The 19,109-nt window shown below is 49.4% G+C and overlaps 1 protein-coding gene across 2 annotated transcripts in view; it reads left to right on the top strand.

Annotated features, from left to right (window-relative positions):
* LOC105703866 (neurogenic locus Notch protein) overlaps positions 1 to 18,834 on the top strand; it is a 232,227-nt gene extending 213,393 nt beyond the window's left edge. For both annotated transcript variants that reach the window (XM_012432601.2, XM_012432609.2), the window contains 6 exons: positions 8,888 to 9,431; positions 9,881 to 10,411; positions 10,589 to 10,821; positions 10,905 to 12,750; positions 12,847 to 14,639; positions 14,733 to 18,834. In XM_012432601.2, the coding sequence (XP_012288024.1) occupies positions 8,888 to 9,431; positions 9,881 to 10,411; positions 10,589 to 10,821; positions 10,905 to 12,750; positions 12,847 to 14,639; positions 14,733 to 15,853 (6,068 nt within the window). In that variant the 3' untranslated portion in view covers positions 15,854 to 18,834. The remainder of the gene's footprint in view (positions 1 to 8,887; positions 9,432 to 9,880; positions 10,412 to 10,588; positions 10,822 to 10,904; positions 12,751 to 12,846; positions 14,640 to 14,732) is intronic.
* The last annotated feature ends 275 nt before the right edge of the window (positions 18,835 to 19,109 follow it).

Raw genomic sequence — 19,109 nt, 5'->3', positions numbered from 1 at the left:
CCATTGGGAAAAATTCCCCCGGACGTCCACTTCGTAAAACGCCTTAAAATCGTAAAATCCCTTTAAAGGATATCGGCGATCGCCAAAATTGCAATTGTTCGGTAAGACAATACCTACTTCGGATTTCTTCGTGCCTAGGTCTTAATGTCGAAAGCCGAGGATATAGGTATTAGACGAGGAGACTAGTACATCTGCTACTCCTTATTTATCCAATAAAACGAAACTCTATCGCAAGGCTTGTTGAAAAAATCCCATTTCCACGATGGTGGTGAATATTTGTTGCATCCAACGGAATGCAGAAAGCTTCTGTCCCAGAAATGATTTTTTACGGATACTAGGGATGTAGTTATATCCAATGGCAGATAAATACCGGGTCAACTGGCTGTCGGTAAACGGATTAATCGCAGGCTACGGGAATCCCGTGAATGATTCGAACGTCTGGTGGAAGGTCGCCACAATATTGATCATTCCTGAGATAATCCAAAGAAGGCACGCACGCTTGACTCCCGGTCCGAGTATACGCTACAAAAAGGGTTCTAAAAAGTCCGCTAAATTGCGGTTCGCCAGTACTCATCGATCGGCTCTCTTTTCTCACGAATTCACGAGGGCTTCATCGTCCCGAGGAAGGGCGGGAAGAGATCGCACGCGGAAGAAACGACGCCGAGGAGGTGCTCGCTGAAGCACGGCATAAAACGAGTCGTGGATAAGAAGTTCCGCGGCCGAAGAACTAATGGTAACACCGAGCCTAAAACGTATAATTTACTCGTGTTAGTTGTGCTACCCGAGTTCTTAATGTGGCTATAATTGTAATTGCACGAGCGCCCGCGACAACAGGAACATGCCTCGATACATCTATCCGTTCCAGCCCGCAGTTAAAATATAGAACCGGTAGCCTTATTACATATATTTCTCACCGTTCAAGGAGATTATGCAAATCAAACGTAACAGCATCTACTGTATCCTCCGCGCAATTACAAGGTGAAAGTTACCAAGCGGAAATGGGAATTGAAGGAGCCACAAATTTTCCGCCACTGAAAACAGTTCTTCGGCCTTCATTTGCAATCCGAAGAACGACCGTAAGCGGAAAGGCTCCGTAATAGGCGCCATTTTGAATTACTTCCTGGACTCGTTCTAAAACCTATAGGTACAGTAATCTCCCGTATAACGCAAATTCCTATAACACGAATTCCTACAACGCGCTAAAGATATAGCGGCGACTTTTTTTATGTATTTCGGGATACTCGTACAACACACTATGTAACAAAATATGGGAATTCTCCGTTTACTTACGTACGTAAGTCAAGCATGGAATAGCTTGTCTCCATCGTTACCAATTCCTCCTGCTACGTAATTATTTTGTTTGGACAAAATTACATTACTCGTATAAAATCCTCGTAAAACACGATTGCCTGTAACGCGATTTCATACAACTAGTAACGTACTAACTGCGTTATACGAGAGTCCACTGTACACAGTTTGTCTTTCCAATTCTCTGAAAAAAAAAATTATGGGATAGATAAATCAAAATTAGTACCAGCTTCGACAAATTCACAATCTAAGCCCATCTTGAATACGTTTTTAATATCGCAGTAACAAGAGCATGTTCCAAAAGATCGATGAAACTCGCAGAGCTTTCTCGTATTTTCTCTTGAAAAAATGAACGTTCATACCTACCCCATGTACTTAAAGAGAGTAGAACACTTTACCTTCATACCTTTGATAAATCCACGATCCAAGCATCTTTAATAATAAATTCTAATGTAAACATCGCAACAACTAATGCGCATTCGAGAATGCCGGCGATGCGCACGGCGCATCCTCGTCCCTCGTCTCGGCTCGATTCTCCGGAACAAATTACCATCCGCAGGTATCCTTGTACTTAAACAAATCGGAATCAGTATCTGCTCCGATAAACCGGTAATCCTGGCATCTTTTATAATAAATTCCACCTTAAATATCGCAGCAACAGGTGTGCGGTCCAGAAGACCTTCGAAGCCCGCAGCGCTTCCTCGTCGGGCACGATCGAGTTCGCCGTCCTCGGTGCGCGCGACCGCTCCCCTCGTGGTCCCCCGCGGTAACGAGATATCGCTTTTATAATTTAAACGAACCCCCCCACAGTCCGCACGCTGGGCGCGTATCTGCATACCGCGGGCGCCGCCGGTACCGCCGACTCCCGCGGGGCCCGGCGCGCACGCGCGCTTTTTCAAATCGCGCGCCGCGTCCCGGGCATAAAGTGCACGGCTCCGGATAACCGTACAACGTAGCTTCTCGGATACTGGGAAAGAGGAGGAAGAGAGGACCCGCGAGCCCACGTAGAAACGACCCGGCCGGCGATAGATTACAATTATCCGGACGCGCCGGGTCGCCTCGACGAGGAGCCGTGCCCGCTCGCGAGCGCATGCGCGGACGTGGGAGTGCGTGCACACCGACCGCGGATAAATTGAAAGTAGCTCCGCGCGGTAATGGGTGATTACCGACCGGGCGCGGGCGGCGCGCCTCATTAGCGGCGCGCGGCGCTAATAGGCACGACACATCCCACACTTGGCGGACAAATGGGGCCCGGGAAGGGGCGAGCGCCCGCCGCGTCGATACGGAAGGCCGCGACTCTTACCTTCCGGGCGACGACCCCGCGCCGGAAGAGGAGGCGCTCAATTAAGGCCGCGCGGACCGCGTTAATTGTCGAGGAGGGAGATCCCCGCGAGACCGCGGATTCCCCGTCTCGTGAGAGCCGCGAGGCTCCACAAGGGAGGGTTCAATGGAGCAACGGGTGCTCGATTTAGTAATAAATTACGGACGGGACTGTTGAAGCGAAGCGGAAAACTCGAGTCGGATTTACCGGGAAACGAAAAAAATCACCGCGGCGCTGTTTGAAGAGCAAGGTAAATCAATTATGTCGGATCATGATCATAGAATTATCTATAGAATATTAGGGGATAGAGATTTTAAAGAAGGATGATTCGTGACCATCCGTTGAAAATCGTCATCTGCTGGGTTCTATGGTGATTTCCACGAGCCTGGTTGTGACGTTTCCCCGCGTTGATCCGACTTCGGCGTCTACGGCCCGGGGGGTCGATTTTCCGGCTCGGAAATGACCTGGCAAATCGGTAATCGACCGATAGTCGACAGCTCGAGTCCTGAATGCACCGAAGGGCTCTCTCGGGAGGGAATGTCCAAGGAAAAGCCACCCGGACCGAGGCGATGGTCTCTCCCTCGATTATCGTTTATCATCGAGCAATCATCGATTCGTCTCTCGCCTCTCGCTCTGCCGGACCGACCCCGACGATGCCGGACGAGGCCCATCGAAGGGGAGTGCGTCGAGTGCGTCGAGAGCGGCTTTTACGCAATCGGAAGAGAGGCGCACCGTGGAAATTGAACCGTCGATGCGCGCGCGATACCGACGCCTCGGTTTATCTCTTCTCAACGCCCGTCTTAATGGAATAACGGAACGTCCTGGAGAATGTCGGGCCCCATCCTGACTCCACCGCGATTCCACTTCGCGTGCGAAAGTTATTTCCCCTGGTTTTTCGGGGTTATCGCAAGTTCCAGGTGTAATGAAAATATTCAAGCTGCGGTTCTGCAAAACTGCTCTTCTGAAAGGATAGGGTGCACGCTCGAATTAAAGTAGAAAGTGCCGCACTGGTAGAGTTAGGCTTGCAACATTGCGATTACGATAGTGCTCTTGTCATGGGAACCTTCACCTATTATGCATGGGATCCAAGGTGCGGGAAGTACCGTTTTTATCCAATACCACCCACGAGTTGCCGTTTTAGCTGCGCTCATGGTAGAAAATACAATGAAGTATATTTCTAAATGTAACACGTCACGATTACGGTGTTACGCGTAAAGTACGTGTAATTGTCCCAGAGATATTTTTCACCGGGTACGAAATAAAAAGTTGATCAACAAATAATGCCATTTCTTTGAGCGACGCTTGCGGTATTTGCAGACGATGAGAAATGACCCTGACAATGACGTCGACCGGGACGTACCGCGACATAGTGCTTACCGGTAACATCATGGAAACGCGATGCTGGAAGACCTCGCCTCTTCGTCCCTGGCTGGTAATTACGTTCTCCGTCCCAGAAATAATTTACATCGACCCTCGTTGCCCTGACGACTGATTTACGCCCAAGCCGAGGTCAAATTTGTGTTATCCAACACCGGGCTAAACTCGGTTCCAACTTTCAGAGGGCGGCTTTGCCTTTTCTATTTTTCATAATTTCTTTTAAAAATATAATCCCAGCGACGCGACGTGAAAAAATAAAAATATATACGAGGGGTGTGTCAAAAGTACGTTCCACTATTTTTTTTTAAACCCGTTTGGTTGGCGGAAAACGTTTGAAATTTCGAGGGAATATTTGTCTGTGTGTAGTGCAAGCCCTGTAAAATCCCTATGCGCGTGCATTCATCGCTAGGTCAGTCACGCCCCGGTCGCCATGGAGACTCCACTCGCTCCTACCGTCTCCATGGCGACGGGGCCTGACTGACCTAGCGATGAATGCACGCGCATAGAGATTTTATAGGGCTTGCACTACACACAGACAAATATTCCCTCAAAATTTCAAACGTTTTTCCCGCCAACCAAACGGGTTTAAAAAAAATAGTGGAATTTACTTTTGAGACACCCCTCGTATATATAATCGCTCGAAACCATGGGCAGTAAATAATCGCTGCTACGTTATGACCACTTTTTATTTCTCCAATTTCAAGAGTGCACACTTATGTTTGAAATCAAGCGTCTAGATACGATACGGTTTCTAATCTCGAAGAAATTTCGACGAGTAGATTTCCTCTGGCGACGGGGCACAATGGAAACACCCGCGTAAGAGCGAAAAAAAAATGGAATTATCTTCGGGTTTTTGTGCTCGTTATGCAGTCAAGGGCGAACCACGAAGCGTAGGCGAGACCGAAATGAAGCGTAAAGTGCGTAAAATTGCCGCGGCCGTTAGTTTCGCCAGGGTTCCGCGCGAACCGTAGAACCGTCCCCTCTTCGTGAACCGCCGCGGCCGTTGTGTAAATTGCATCTGGGTCAGGTTGCCCCATAAACTCGACCATTAAAGCTGGCCCTAGTCGTCGCCGATAATTCACAGGTCTTGCTTCGCCGCGGACTCTTGGATACGAACTCTTTCCTTACACTATTGCTTCTAGGGCCATCTTAAGAATAACGGTATCTCCTTGAGGGCGTTACGCGGTTTTGAGATCCGAAAAATACAAAACAACATTTGAGATGAGAAGACGAGAACATTCTAGCGATGTAGACCTGTTAACAAATGGAAGCTTTTGTTCTTAAGGCTTTGGCATTAAATTCTTTTAAATCATATGCCTGGATATATCTATTATACGTATGTGTTATGTACTATGGTATTGTGAAATATTTTAATGACAATGATAAAAAAAGGTTTCGAACATTACTGGTTACACGGTAAGGACAAGAATTGTGTAAAACTTGCAGTCTTGAGGTAAAATGGCACCGATGCGTTGCGATGAGGGATAACATGTAAAGACGTTTTAACGAATCACCTCGTCGGAATCGAGACGAAGGGGAAAAAAATCGAACCCGTTGGGTAGCACGGAATGTCGTAACCAGACGCAAGATGGAGCCGAATAAAAAGCGAATCGGGAGGCGCGGTATGTATAAAGGATAATACCGAGGGCGTCGTAAGATCCAGGCAGGTCTTGGACACGGGTTTTCAAGGAGAGAACAGAGCGGAGAGGGTCGCGAATCAGCCTTTCGTGTCGTCGCAAAAAGGAGCAACGGATTGACGTGGGACAAATTGACAAGGGCCCATTACGTTCGGAGAGGTGGGCTCCAGGGCGTCCCTCGTAGACCATAAAATCCTACCGAGGATAATTCTGGGTCAGCTCTGGCGCAGGAACGAGCCGGCTTATTTCGAATAGGGTACCAATGGTACGCCTTTTATTTTAGAAAAATGAACTCGAAAAATGAAGAAAAAAGTAAATAGGTAACGGAGTTGAGAAAGACTTTTTAAAAGGTCTCCAGACGACTCGCTGACACAAATTTCACGGGTTCTCAAGGAATTCAGGAGTTGACCTGGGAACTCAATGGACCCTAAATCTGGAATATTGAAAAGTTATTGAGAAACTGAAAATCCATCTTTCGGAGATATCGATGCCTTTACCTAAGAATAGCCAGGAACTCGCCTTCGGGCGTTCACCGTGGACGTGGCGCGCAATTAATGGAAGAGCCAAGGATTTAACAAACTCTCAGGTGACTTAGCCCAAAAGACAATGGGGGCTCGAGTCAGCGATAAAGGATGTCCCTGGCCCACGCCTCGTGTAAGCCGACGTGTTCAATAATTCAAACATTCCTGCCGTCCGGCGTATGTAAATGGACAGAATCTCGCGAACGCGAGTCGCCGTTGAGGGAGGGCCAAATGGCGGACGATCTCCACTTCGGCATGTAAATACGAAATAAATACCGAAGCGCCGTTAATGCGACGTTCAGCGTTTCGAATGAAGCTCTCCCCGGGCAGCCGGAATGACGGCAACTTGACCGGGAGTCCCTTTGGAAGATCGTTAAATTTCTCTTACTTCAATGGGTTTCCTTATCGGGACTCCTGTCGTTTCCAAGAGTCTAATGATTCCGCGTTCTCTCGGTATCTCGCGAGGCTTTTATGTGTCGCGATTTCGACTCGTTCCCCGGTGTCTCCAAATTTTAATGCCTGTTTACCAAGGCCTCGACTCCCTCAATAAATGAAAGTATAGTTGTGAGGAAAGACCGCAATTGCAAGTTAGCCGCATTTGATCGGACCGGTCCTAAAATCGGTCATTATCGTTAGAGTTGACAATCCGATGTCGGAGTCAGCTTGCATCGAGCGTTTAATGATTCTCCGCGAACCTCCGTTTCCTTTTATTTAAACTTTCTGCGAACGTGTTATTTCCCCGGATCGGTGGTCACCTATGGAATCGTACGTGTGCACCGAATTACCGGTCTCATTTCGACCTCGTTCGTGCACGGTGCATACGAAGACGTACCTTCGCGTTTCCAGGTACTTCCAGTCGGATTCTTAAAACGCGAGAGGCACCTCTCGTGCATACCAAAGGGAATTAACTTACCGTCATCAAAGGACTCTGAAAATACACGGCTTTCCGGTTGGTCGCTAAAAAATCAAGCAAAGCTAAAAGCATTCACGCCACATCTAAAATGCCCACTTCCTCGCGGGATAAAATTATCCGAAAGATGCGTGGTTTGCATAATTAATGAAGTGCATTTTACAGAATGGCCTGAAATAAAAAATCAACGACTCACCTTCTACATAAATGAATACCGCACAAAGCTTGGTTGCCTTAAAACACTGGCATTACGTTCTCGAAAAGCTGTAGGCTATTATTTGATACCAACTACCTCCGCCTGTAGTAATCCGAAAATCCCTTACGACCTATGGAGCAAATGGACCCCTTTTGCCCGAAAACTCGGACGTTTCCAGAGGGAAGGAAACACGGGCATGGGATTCTTCACGTCCTCGAGCCACCTGGGCCTTATCTTTACTTAGCTTTCAAGTAGTCGGGAGGTAAGAATAAACGATCGGGCCCGTCGGCATGCCGCAAATCTTCATCGGCAGGCAAGCGCAAGGATGCAATCAAATAGCAGCACCTGTGTTCAGTCAATCGGCCCTTTCGGTCATTACCGCCATTTTTCACCGGCCGTTCCCCGAAGAGATGTACCTCTTCTTCGACGCACAGCCTCCTCTTGGGCCCACGAGCCGACATATCCCGATGCTATTTAATTGCGCCAGCTGCGCGCATCCCTCGAAGAATGGCCGCGATGCCGTTGCGTGCCCTGGCGTCGTACCTTCTTGACTTTGCCCATACCGCGTGTCATCAAGGAATCCCCGGGGGGAGCGGGAAGAATCCCGAGGGAGACAATTACCGAGATCGCCTCGGGCCTTCCCGGGAGAGACACATTGCCGACGCAATTCGCCCGGATGACTCCCATCATAAAGCCTTCCAGGTACGATGCTCGGGGATGTTCCTCGTCGCCGATAGACGGACCTAACTCGGCGGCAGCTGCAACGGCGAAGGCACTTCGACGTCATCTTCGAGCCGTGAAATTATTGTCTTTTTAAATGATCGGTACATGATATGTCATCGGTGACAAAGTTCTCTGCTGAATATAATTATTACGATGCACTATCGCGGAAAAATAACAAAATTAATATTTTCAAGGATACATTATGAATGTCGTTACGAATTTCCGTCTTGATCTTTTTCCTTGAGTATTTTGTCCACAAAAGATTTTGGTGATTTAATCATCAGGATTAAGGCACTAAAGTTGATGGCTTCTCGTCCTGGTGGAAAGAGAGGTATTCGAAGCCGGGTGTCCAGCGAGTCGCCGAGTTTCTTGCACCGAGCTTGGCGGTTTCATATGATGGCTTCCTGGCCAGCATCCTTTCTGCGAAGCAATCAACATCTGCCTGTACCTTTAATGATCGTCGATAATTGGACGATTATTAGCTGGCATCGCGTATCACTTCGTACGGTGCCATCGCCAGGCAAAAACCAGCTGATCGAACCTCGACGAATTGGTCCATGCCGTCCCGATCGACCCACTATTGCTTTTCGACTCGATGAAATACTGTTAATTGATACTAATTATCTCACCTGTACGCACAAAACCTCCCTATCCGTTCCACCTGTGAATGCAATACCGTTAATTGGTACTACTTATTTGAGCTTTACCGACAATACCTCCCTAGCTGATTCAAACCATGACAAACGTCAAATTTTTCTAACCGATATAATTTAACTCGGGTCAACCACATTCGATGGTGTCATACTAAAATTATTTTAAAATTCGATCTGACCTTGAAGATTATTTTCTACGATTGTAAGATATCTAGTTAATTACTTTTATCACGTTTTCCAGGTTTTACGGGCACCCAGTGCGAAATCGACATAGACGAATGCGCGGCGAAACCATGCCTGAACAACGGCGAGTGCACCGATCTCATAAACACCTTCAAATGCACCTGCGCCGACGGTTTCGCCGGTTCTCACTGTCAGATCAACATCGATGACTGTGCTTCCTCACCGTGCAAAAACGGTGGGACCTGCCAAGACAGCATCGCGAAGTATACCTGCGACTGTCCGCCGGGATTTACCGGGGCCTCCTGTGAAACCAACATCAATGACTGCCAATCGAATCCTTGCCACAGCGGCACTTGTATAGACGGCGAGAATTCTTTCACCTGCAACTGCTTCCCGGGCTTCACGGGGCTCCTCTGTCAAACACAGATCGACGAGTGCGAGAGCAATCCCTGCCAGTTTGGAGGTAGATGCGAGGACAAGGTCAACGGGTACCAGTGCATCTGTCGACCTGGCACCTCGGGAGTCAACTGCGAGGTCAACGTCAACGAGTGCTACAGCAATCCTTGCAGAAACGGAGCCAGATGCATCGACGGCATTAACAGGTACACTGTTATTAAAAATTAAAATTCATACACTTTTAGTACATAAGGTTGCAGTAAAATTATAAATTTGACGTTTCAACAGTGAATTAGTATACATTTATTATATAATTCCAAGTAAATTTACAATTTTATGACACCGTGTCGTAATTTTGTGAGATTTCGTAGAAAAATTATAAATTTCATGTTCGAAAGTTATTTGGTACGCATTGTTTGGAAATTTTTTACACGAGTTTTTAATTTTATGATCGTTTACATGAGTTTATTTTTAAACAAATTTAATCGAAAGATGACAAGTATCGGTGGTACTGGCGGAGAAGCATTTTTTTTTTACAGTGTACGTATAATCGTATAAACTCACCTTTGGAAGTGAACCATTTCATGAAATTTGTTCAACTCCATTCTGGCTCTTTTTGGGCAAAGTTTTTTTTACACCTTCTTGTATCGTTTAGGTATTCCTGCGAATGCGAGCCAGGATTTACTGGGCAGCATTGCGAGACCGACATTAACGAGTGCGCTAGCAATCCTTGCGCCAATGGTGGTCGCTGCATCGACTTGATAAATGGCTTCAAGTGCGAGTGTCCACGTGGTTATTACGACGCAAGGTGTCTGAGCGACGTGGACGAGTGCGCCAGTAATCCCTGCACCCACGGAGGAACCTGCGAGGACGGGGTTAACCAGTTCATCTGCCACTGCCAACCAGGGTATGGCGGCAAGAGGTGCGAAGCCGACATCGACGAGTGCGGCTCCAATCCGTGCCAACATGGCGGGATTTGCAACGACCGTCTCAACGGGTACAGCTGCAAGTGCCTGGCAGGGTACGCCGGCACCAATTGCGAGACCAACATCGACGACTGCGCCGACAATCCTTGCCAAAACGGCGGCTCTTGCATCGACCTCGTCAACGACTACAAGTGTGTCTGCGAGCTACCCCACACCGGAAGGAACTGCGAGGATAAACTTGACCCTTGCTCGCCAAATAAGTACGTATATAATTACAAATTAGCCCCATGAGATGGTAATTCAAGGACCTAGACCGCTACAAATATTCTGAATAGCTTAAATAGCGCTAAGTGATCGCAGTGCTTGCGATGTAAACGAAGGCGCGTCGTGATTTATGTGGAACGGTGGAGTTAACTTTGAAATTTTATTCGATAAAGGTGCCTCCACGGAGCGAAGTGCTCCCCGTCGTCCAATTTCTTGGACTTCGCGTGCACCTGCACCGTTGGCTACACCGGAAGACTCTGCGACGAGGATGTGGACGAATGCGTGATGACTTCGCCGTGCAGAAACGGGGCAACCTGCAGAAATACCAACGGATCGTACCATTGCGTCTGCGCAAAGGGATACGAGGGACGCGACTGCATCGTTAACACCGACGACTGTGCTTCGTGTAAGTAAAATGCATTGATCGTATTAGTTAGCGCGCCGTAATGTAGGAAGGATGGATGTGATGGGTAAATTTATTTTGTACAGTTCCATGTCAAAATGGTGGCACGTGTTTGGACGGCATCGGAGACTACACCTGCCTCTGCGTCGACGGATTCAACGGAAAGCACTGCGAGATCGACGTGGACGAGTGCCGCTCGGCACCCTGCCAGAACGACGCAATTTGCAAGGAATACGTCAACTCCTACACGTGCCAATGTCAACTCGGCTTCTCGGGGATCAACTGCCAGACCAACGATGAAGATTGTACGGATAGCAGTTGTATGAACGGCGGGAAATGCATCGACGGGATCAATAACTATACCTGTGTCTGTCCGCCGGGGTACACTGGATCGAATTGTCAGTACAGGATAAACGAGTGCGACAGTTCACCCTGTTTGAACGGCGCTACTTGTCACGATCATATTCAGTATTACACGTGCCACTGCCCTTACGGTTACACCGGGAAGCGTTGCGACAAGTATGTCAACTGGTGCGAAGACAACCCCTGCGAGAACCAGGCTACCTGCGTACAACACAAGAACAAGTATCACTGCAATTGTTCGCCTGGCTGGACCGGCAAGGTCTGCGACGTTGAGATGGTTTCGTGTAAGGACGCCGCTATTAGGAAAGGTGTGCCCGAGATTACCTTGTGCAACAATGGAACCTGTGAGGACATAGGCAATAGTCATCGATGCCACTGTACGGAAGGTTATACGGGTTCCTACTGCCAGGAGGAGATCGACGAGTGCGACTCCGCCCCGTGTCAAAACGGAGCAACGTGTAAGGACCTCGTGGGCTCGTATCAATGCCAATGCACGAAAGGCTTCCAGGGACAGAATTGCGAACTCAACGTCGACGACTGCCGTCCAAATCCCTGCCAGAACGGTGGCACTTGTCACGATCTGATAAACAACTTCAGCTGTTCCTGCCCACCTGGTACACTGGGAATTATTTGCGAGATCAACGTGGACGACTGCGTTATCGGAGCGTGTCACAATAACGGAACGTGCACCGATAAAGTTGGCGGATTCGAGTGTAGGTGTCCTCCAGGTTTTGTCGGTCCACGTTGCGAGGGCGATATCAACGAATGTCTTTCGAATCCTTGTTCCACGCCCGGAACTCAGGACTGCGTGCAGCTCGTCAACAATTACCATTGTAACTGCAAACCAGGATACATGGGTCGTCATTGCGAGGTTAAAGTGAACTTCTGTGACAGTTCACCTTGCCAGAATGGCGGAGTCTGCACCGCTCGTCAAGCAGGTCACACCTGTATATGTCCAAACGATTACTATGGAAATAATTGCGAGTTCGCCGGTTCTTATTGCGACACGGAACCTTGCCTCAATGGCGGATCCTGCAGGATCACCGATAGCGACGTGGGATACAGGTGTCACTGCCCACCTGGAACCACTGGTACTCATTGCGAGATCGACGCCAGGGACGAATGCGCCAGTAATCCTTGTCAGCAATCGGAGGCTATATGCGAAAACCTTATCGGCGACTACGCGTGTTACTGTCCACCAAGGTGGACAGGAAAAAATTGTGAGATCTACGACCCCAACTACAGAGGAGGAGTCTTTGGAAGACCGAACTCCAATAATCCCAAGACCATGAACGCTTACGACTTGAATTTTGAGCGAGAGAAGAAAAAATGTATAGAAAATCGCTGCGAAGAGAAATCCGGAAACCATCACTGCGACGAAGAGTGCAATCGGTTTGCCTGCAACTTCGATGGAAACGACTGCTCCTTGGGAATCAATCCATGGCGTAATTGCACCGCGCCGATCAATTGCTGGGATGTCTTTATGAATGATATCTGCGACGAAGTCTGCAACAATGCGCAATGTCTCTTCGACGGGAGAGATTGCGAGAAAAAGCTTCTGCCCTGCAAGTAAGTATATCGTTTCTTCATAATCGAATAAAAATCATAGGATCTCTGTTAGTCCGTTTTAGGTTTCAACTAATTGCGTACTTTTTATTTTTACAGCCCCGTTTACGATGCTTACTGCCGGAAGCACTACGCTAACGGCTATTGCGATTACGGATGTAACAACGAGGAATGCAACTGGGATGGATTGGATTGCCGACCAAAGAACGAACCACCTTCCTTAGCGGAGGGGGTAATTTCCGTGGTGGTCAGAATGGACATGCAAACGTTCCGTATGAACAAGGTGGCCTTCTTGCGAGACATTGGCCATGAACTGAGGACGACTCTTCGAGTCAAGCAAGACGAGCTCGGTCACGACATGATATATCCCTGGAAAAGAGAAAGAGAACCTGGACTAGAAACTAGCATTTTTGGAAGACCGACTACCATATACACCGACAACCAAAGCGGTATCATAGCGTATCTGGAAATCGACAACAGAAAGTGCACGGACACTCAGGGCGCAGTTTGCTTCCCTTCAGCAAACGAAGCTGCCGAATACCTAGCCGCGACTGCCTCTAAGCATTCCCTTTCGAGGAACTTCCCTATCGAGCAGGTGCGAGGTGTAATCGGGACCCAGAGACCGGATTATCCGGATACACCGACGAACTATAAATACGTCTTCATCGGAGTCATTATCGTCATTCTTGGTGGTCTCTTGGTCGGTGTTCTGGTAACGGCTCAGAGAAAACGTGCTGCAGGAGTAACATGGTTCCCCGAAGGGTTCCTAAGGACCAACAGCGGAAGCGGTCAGAGGCGAAGATCCAGAAGACGCGGACCCGATGGCCAGGAGATGAGGAATCTGAACAAGCAGCCGTCCGTCAATTGTATGGACATGGACGTGGGCAATGGCCGTGCTCAACAATGGTCGGACGACGAATCCGATCTTCCGCCATCGAAGCGCATGCGAGCGATCGAACCAGGATACGCGAGCGATCACACCGCCATCACCGATTACGAGGAAACCGAGCCCAGGATGTGGACTCAACAGCACTTAGACGCGGCTGAGATCCGAGGAAGGCCGGATGCCGGGGTTCTGACCCCACCCAGCCTAGAGCACGGTCAAGACGTCGACGCCAGAGGACCCTGCGGCATGACTCCCCTGATGGTGGCGGCGGTTCGCGGAGGGGGACTCGACACCGGAGAAGAGGAGGACGAGAGCGACGGGACCGCCGCCGTCATAGCGGATCTCGTGGCTCAAGGTGCCGATTTAAACGCCACTACCGACAAAAGCGGCGAGACCTCGCTGCATCTAGCCGCCAGGTATGCCAGGGCCGACGCCGCCAAACGGCTTCTGGATGCCGGGGCGGACGCAAACTCGCAAGATAATACGGGAAGGACGCCGCTGCACTCGGCCGTCGCCGCCGACGCCATGGGAGTGTTTCAGATCCTCCTGCGGAATCGCGCTACCAACTTGAACGCTCGCATGCACGACGGGACCACGCCTCTAATTCTGGCTGCACGGCTGGCCACCGAAGGCATGGTCGAAGATCTGATAAACGCCGACGCAGACATCAACGCCGCGGATAACAGCGGCAAGACCGCCCTTCACTGGGCCTCCGCGGTGAACAACGTCGATGCGGTGAACATCCTGTTGGTCCACGGAGCGAATCGCGACGCGCAGGACGACAAGGACGAGACGCCGCTGTTCCTGGCTGCCAGGGAGGGCAGTTTCGAAGCGTGCAAGGCCCTGCTCGACACCTTCGCCAACCGGGAGATAACCGACCACATGGACCGCCTGCCTCGCGACGTGGCCAGCGAGCGGCTCCACCACGACATCGTGCGGCTTCTCGACGAGCACGTACCGAGATCCCCGCAGATGGTCTCCGTGATCCCGAACGGTACTCTGATGGGTAAGCGACCGACGAAGGGACAATTTGCCTTCGAGCCGTTTCCCTTCCCAAACTCAGTATCGCTAACGCGCGCGAATCCCTTCGATGCTTCAGGATCGCCGAACCACCCTCAGCTAATCACCCACCCGACGGTGATCGGCTCGGCTCCGAAGCAGCCCAAGTCGAAGAAGCGTCCAAAGGCCGCGACCGCGGGGAACCCCAACAGCCCGGAGTCCGAGGGCGCCGTCGCGGTCAGGCGAAAACCCTCGGTGAAAAAGCCGCCGACCAAACGAGGAGCTCAGCCCCCAAACCAGGAAATCCCTCAGGGAGCGGAGGGAGCCGAGGGGAACTTGCCGAGCCCTTACGACAGCGCCAGCCTTTACAGCAACGCCCTGCCCCTGGTCGGACACACGGCCACTGCCAAGCAACCGCCGCCCTACGAGGACTGCATAAAGGGCCAATCCATACAGGGCCTGCAGCAGCTGGGCCTGGACACCTTTACGACCAACTACGGCCTGCCTAATTTTCACGACCAGCTGATCGCTTCCCACCAGCGACAGAGTCAGGGTATGGTGAACACCCTGTCGCCTCCCTACAGCAACCAGTCGCCCCCGCACTCAGTGCAGTCCAACATGACCCTGTCGCCGCAGGCGAGCTACATGGGCTCGCCTTCCCCAGCCAAGAGCAGGCCTTCGCTCCCGACCTCTCCCACGCACATCGCGGCGATGCGGCAGGCGACGCATCAAAAGCACGGCAGCATGCCGCCGGTTGGATTCGACTTCGATAACCTACCCTACTCTGCCGGGCCGCCGCCGCCGCCTCAACAACAGCAGCAGCAACAACAGCAACAACAACAGCAGCAGCAGCAAATGCAGCAGACGCAGCAGCAGATTCAACAGCAGCAGCAGCAGCAGCAACAACAACAACAACAGCAGCAACAGCAGCAGCAGCAGCAGCAACAGCAGCAGAGTACGCAGCAGCAGCAACAACAGCCCCAGCAGTACTATCAGTACTTGACGCCGCCGTCGCACCACTCGGGGCCCGACGTGACGCCGCAGCACCTGATGCAGGCCCCTGAAAGCTTTCCAACGCCCTCGCCGGACAGCCCCGGGCACTGGTCATCCAGCTCGCCGCACTCGAACAGCGACTGGTCGGAGTGCATGGCGTCGCCGAACGCTTACGTTTCCGGCGCCGCGCACCAAAGCAACAAAGGCTCCGAGGCGATCTACATATGATGAGAGCTCCCGCGGGCAGCCCCTCTCTCCGTCTCTCCGCGTCAACGGACCCGGCCTCTCGCGAGCTCGAGCGGGTTGCCGGCGTAGCGTCCGGGTAGCGACCCCGCGGCGAAGCTGCGACCGCGAGGGGGAGGGCGGGGACGGGTCGCGGGCTCGCTCGAGGCGAGTCAACCGCGTCCCGCGTGGAACGCCTGCGTCCGTTGCACCTCCGCGTCCGTGTTCGGACCCCGGGCCCTACGAGGAGCGCGCTTTCGCTTCGTCCTCGTGTAATAGCCGCACCGTGCCTCCGACGAAGCCGAGCGAACGCAAGGATAAAAAGTTAAAACGTAGCTATCTATACGTACATATATTTTTTATATCGATGAGTTTCTATATATAGATATATCGTACCGCGAATGGCTCAGCTCAATATCAAGGTGCCTTCGACTTGCCAGAGTGAAGACCCGACGGACAATAATTAAGGAACGAGACCTTGCTACTACAATAGGGATTGTACATAAATTCAGTGGACCAGCGTGCATACTAGGGGATACGTACTCCGCGCGACGACGCCGACGATTGTCTAGCGCTACGATATACGTGTTAATATTCTATTTAATATGTACGCGCGCACGGCATAGTCATACATAGAGGGATGGCGCGTCTCCGAGCGGAACGGCGAGTTACTCCGCGCACCGTACTACCGAATGGCGGGACCGGGTCGGACGCTCACCGGGAGTCGCAACTCTCGGCGAGCCTCCGGCCGTCCTCCTGACCCGGAGCGCGCGGCGGACGGACCGGACGAATACCGTGCCTTCGATTATTGCCTAGGTAAGACGCATCGTAGGTAAATTGCTAAATCGTGCGTTTCGCTGAACGCAGCGTTTCCAAATGGCCTTTACGACTAGCGGTTAGGATAATATAATTAGCCCGAATTAGGCGTAGGATTTAGAGATACGCGAGAGACGAGGTAGACCGGTCGGCGCGGCATCGGGAATTCCTTCGTTGCTCTTCCGGCGCGAGCCCACGTTCCATACGCAGACATTCCATACGCTCGTTTTCATCCCTTCGTTCCTTGTTCGCGCTCCCCTCCTACCATTTTATTTCTCTACCATTTCCTACTTCTCCTTCGCCCTGACTAACCATCTAGGATAGAATTTACTACGTTAATCTTTGCGAGAACTAGTTCCCTTAAATTAAGTACGCGCCGGCGAGAAAGGAAACGATTCTCCGAAGCCACGTCTACCCAAAGTCCTTGGCGACGCGTACAGTCGACGTCAACGCCTCGTCTCGGGCGTATCGCTCGGAGGACGCGAAATCCTCCACCCTACGAAATTCCAGTGCACTCTCGCGATCGTCTCTTAAGCGGCCTCTTAGAAACGATCCGAAATCGAGTCGCGGCCGCATGTTGTACGCGGACTTGACATCGAGACAACTTTAGTTCCCTTGATATTGTAAATACTCCTTTATCCTACTTACCTTATACTCTGTAGAGTACTTTTATAATTATATCCTTCTCTCGATTTTTGTACAAACTGTTTTTACATATTTTTGTACCACTTTAGTTAGCCGGTAACAGCGTTGCTCCTGCTATTCGCGCAAGATGGCATGCACACGGTAATCTCGTTTCCTCGATCGTTATATCGACAATCCCCCTCCCCATACTTATTTACGTGGATTTATTTCCGTTACTCCGTGAAAATACTCCTTTTTTTCTCTCTCTCTTCTCCGCTCTCTTCTTCTGCCTCTTGGTGCAATACCGAGTCACGCAATGGTGCGACGGAACTCTTCATTTTCACTTATCCAGATCCGACGCGGTATCGAGCCTGTACATTCCGTTCTCGTATGTAGAGATTCGATATCTATTTATGAAGCAGGGGGTGCATTTAAATTGTTTGTTTAGATCAACTAATGACGTTGCGAATAAGAGTTTGAATTGTTTCACGGTTGCAGATGTTTAATATTAGTCGTATGGTGTGCCAAAAGTAAGAATCTGGAAATTGTTATCGCGCCACGCTGGATTAAATCATACGCAACGAGATTGACTTTACATGACACTTGACGGCGTATGTCGCAAGAGAATGCACGGACGATTTAGAAATTTGATATACAATTTAAATATGAGAGATTCCATTATAGAAAAATATACCGATCCATTTATGCTCGAATATATTGTAAATTATTATACGTCTTAGGGAATAGCTTAAATAATGAACGGTTGAATCTTTTTTTCATGGACCTAACAGATTATGAAATTTTTATTTGACGTTATTTCCAAAAATCTGTTGAACACCGAGGAAAATGGCCATTAAGTATAATACATACTTTCTTGAATTTCCAAATTGTCTGGGTTCTTTTGTTAAAACGTACTGAGCACCCTACATTGATCAGTGAGAATAGTACTGTAATTAATTTCAGACATATCAATTGATGGAACTCTTCCTGCGTTCTGTATTCGAGAAAATCGATTTGCACTTATCGTGATAAATGCGTGTATCAATGGATACGTATGTCATGTACGTATAACAAAAGGCTGGATGGACGAGAAAGAATACCCGTCCTTACAAAACTTTTAGGTAACCGTTCTCGGTGCACCATCTCCCTCTGTGTTAAAAGTGGTTACGCTCTAAGAATAGCCTACGGTTATAATTATTAAGTTAGACCACTCTATTTACTACAATAGAACTTGTTATTCCTTGTAACTTGTAAAAAGTACTGAGTTTTATTAGTATTAACTATTTGGTAAGCGAGCTAAGAGTACGTTTGATCTTACAACATCCTCATTCCCCAACATTTTTATAACTAAGTTATGTCTTTTAAACAGATGTAATAATAAAGATAATCTAACATTCTCCATAGGGTTGTTGTTCTGTTCTACAGTGCTATGCTTCCGCATTTTTACTCTTTAATAATAAGCATAGGTACTTCTAGTATATTTCGACAGATTTTACACAACAATCAAATTGTATTATAGCAATAAAAAATAAAAAAGCTAAAAATAATCATGCTTGAGCTTCAATACTTCCATCACGAAGCACAATAAATTTCACAATCCTTTATTACGTATAATTTCCTTTTTTAATCCGTGTCACGTTGTCGCTCCAAACGGAAGCTTACATCCGGTGGGAACTCAAATTTCAACAGTAGGCAACCGCGGTTGGATCGAGCTCCTTTTCGAGAAATCCAAATGTAGCGTTTCTTTCCTCCCATGACGCTTTTACGTCCAAATTACTTTTCCATCTTATCTTTCCATCTCGATGAAAAAAGTTATTCCAGC

Source organism: Orussus abietinus, unplaced genomic scaffold (genome assembly GCF_000612105.2).
Source record: "Orussus abietinus isolate OABI.00-Male unplaced genomic scaffold, Oabi_2.0 scaffold74, whole genome shotgun sequence".
Classification (NCBI taxonomy): Eukaryota; Metazoa; Arthropoda; class Insecta; order Hymenoptera; family Orussidae; genus Orussus; species Orussus abietinus.
The sequence above is the reverse complement of the archived record's forward strand: the minus strand, read 5'-3'. Positions and strand labels throughout refer to the sequence as shown.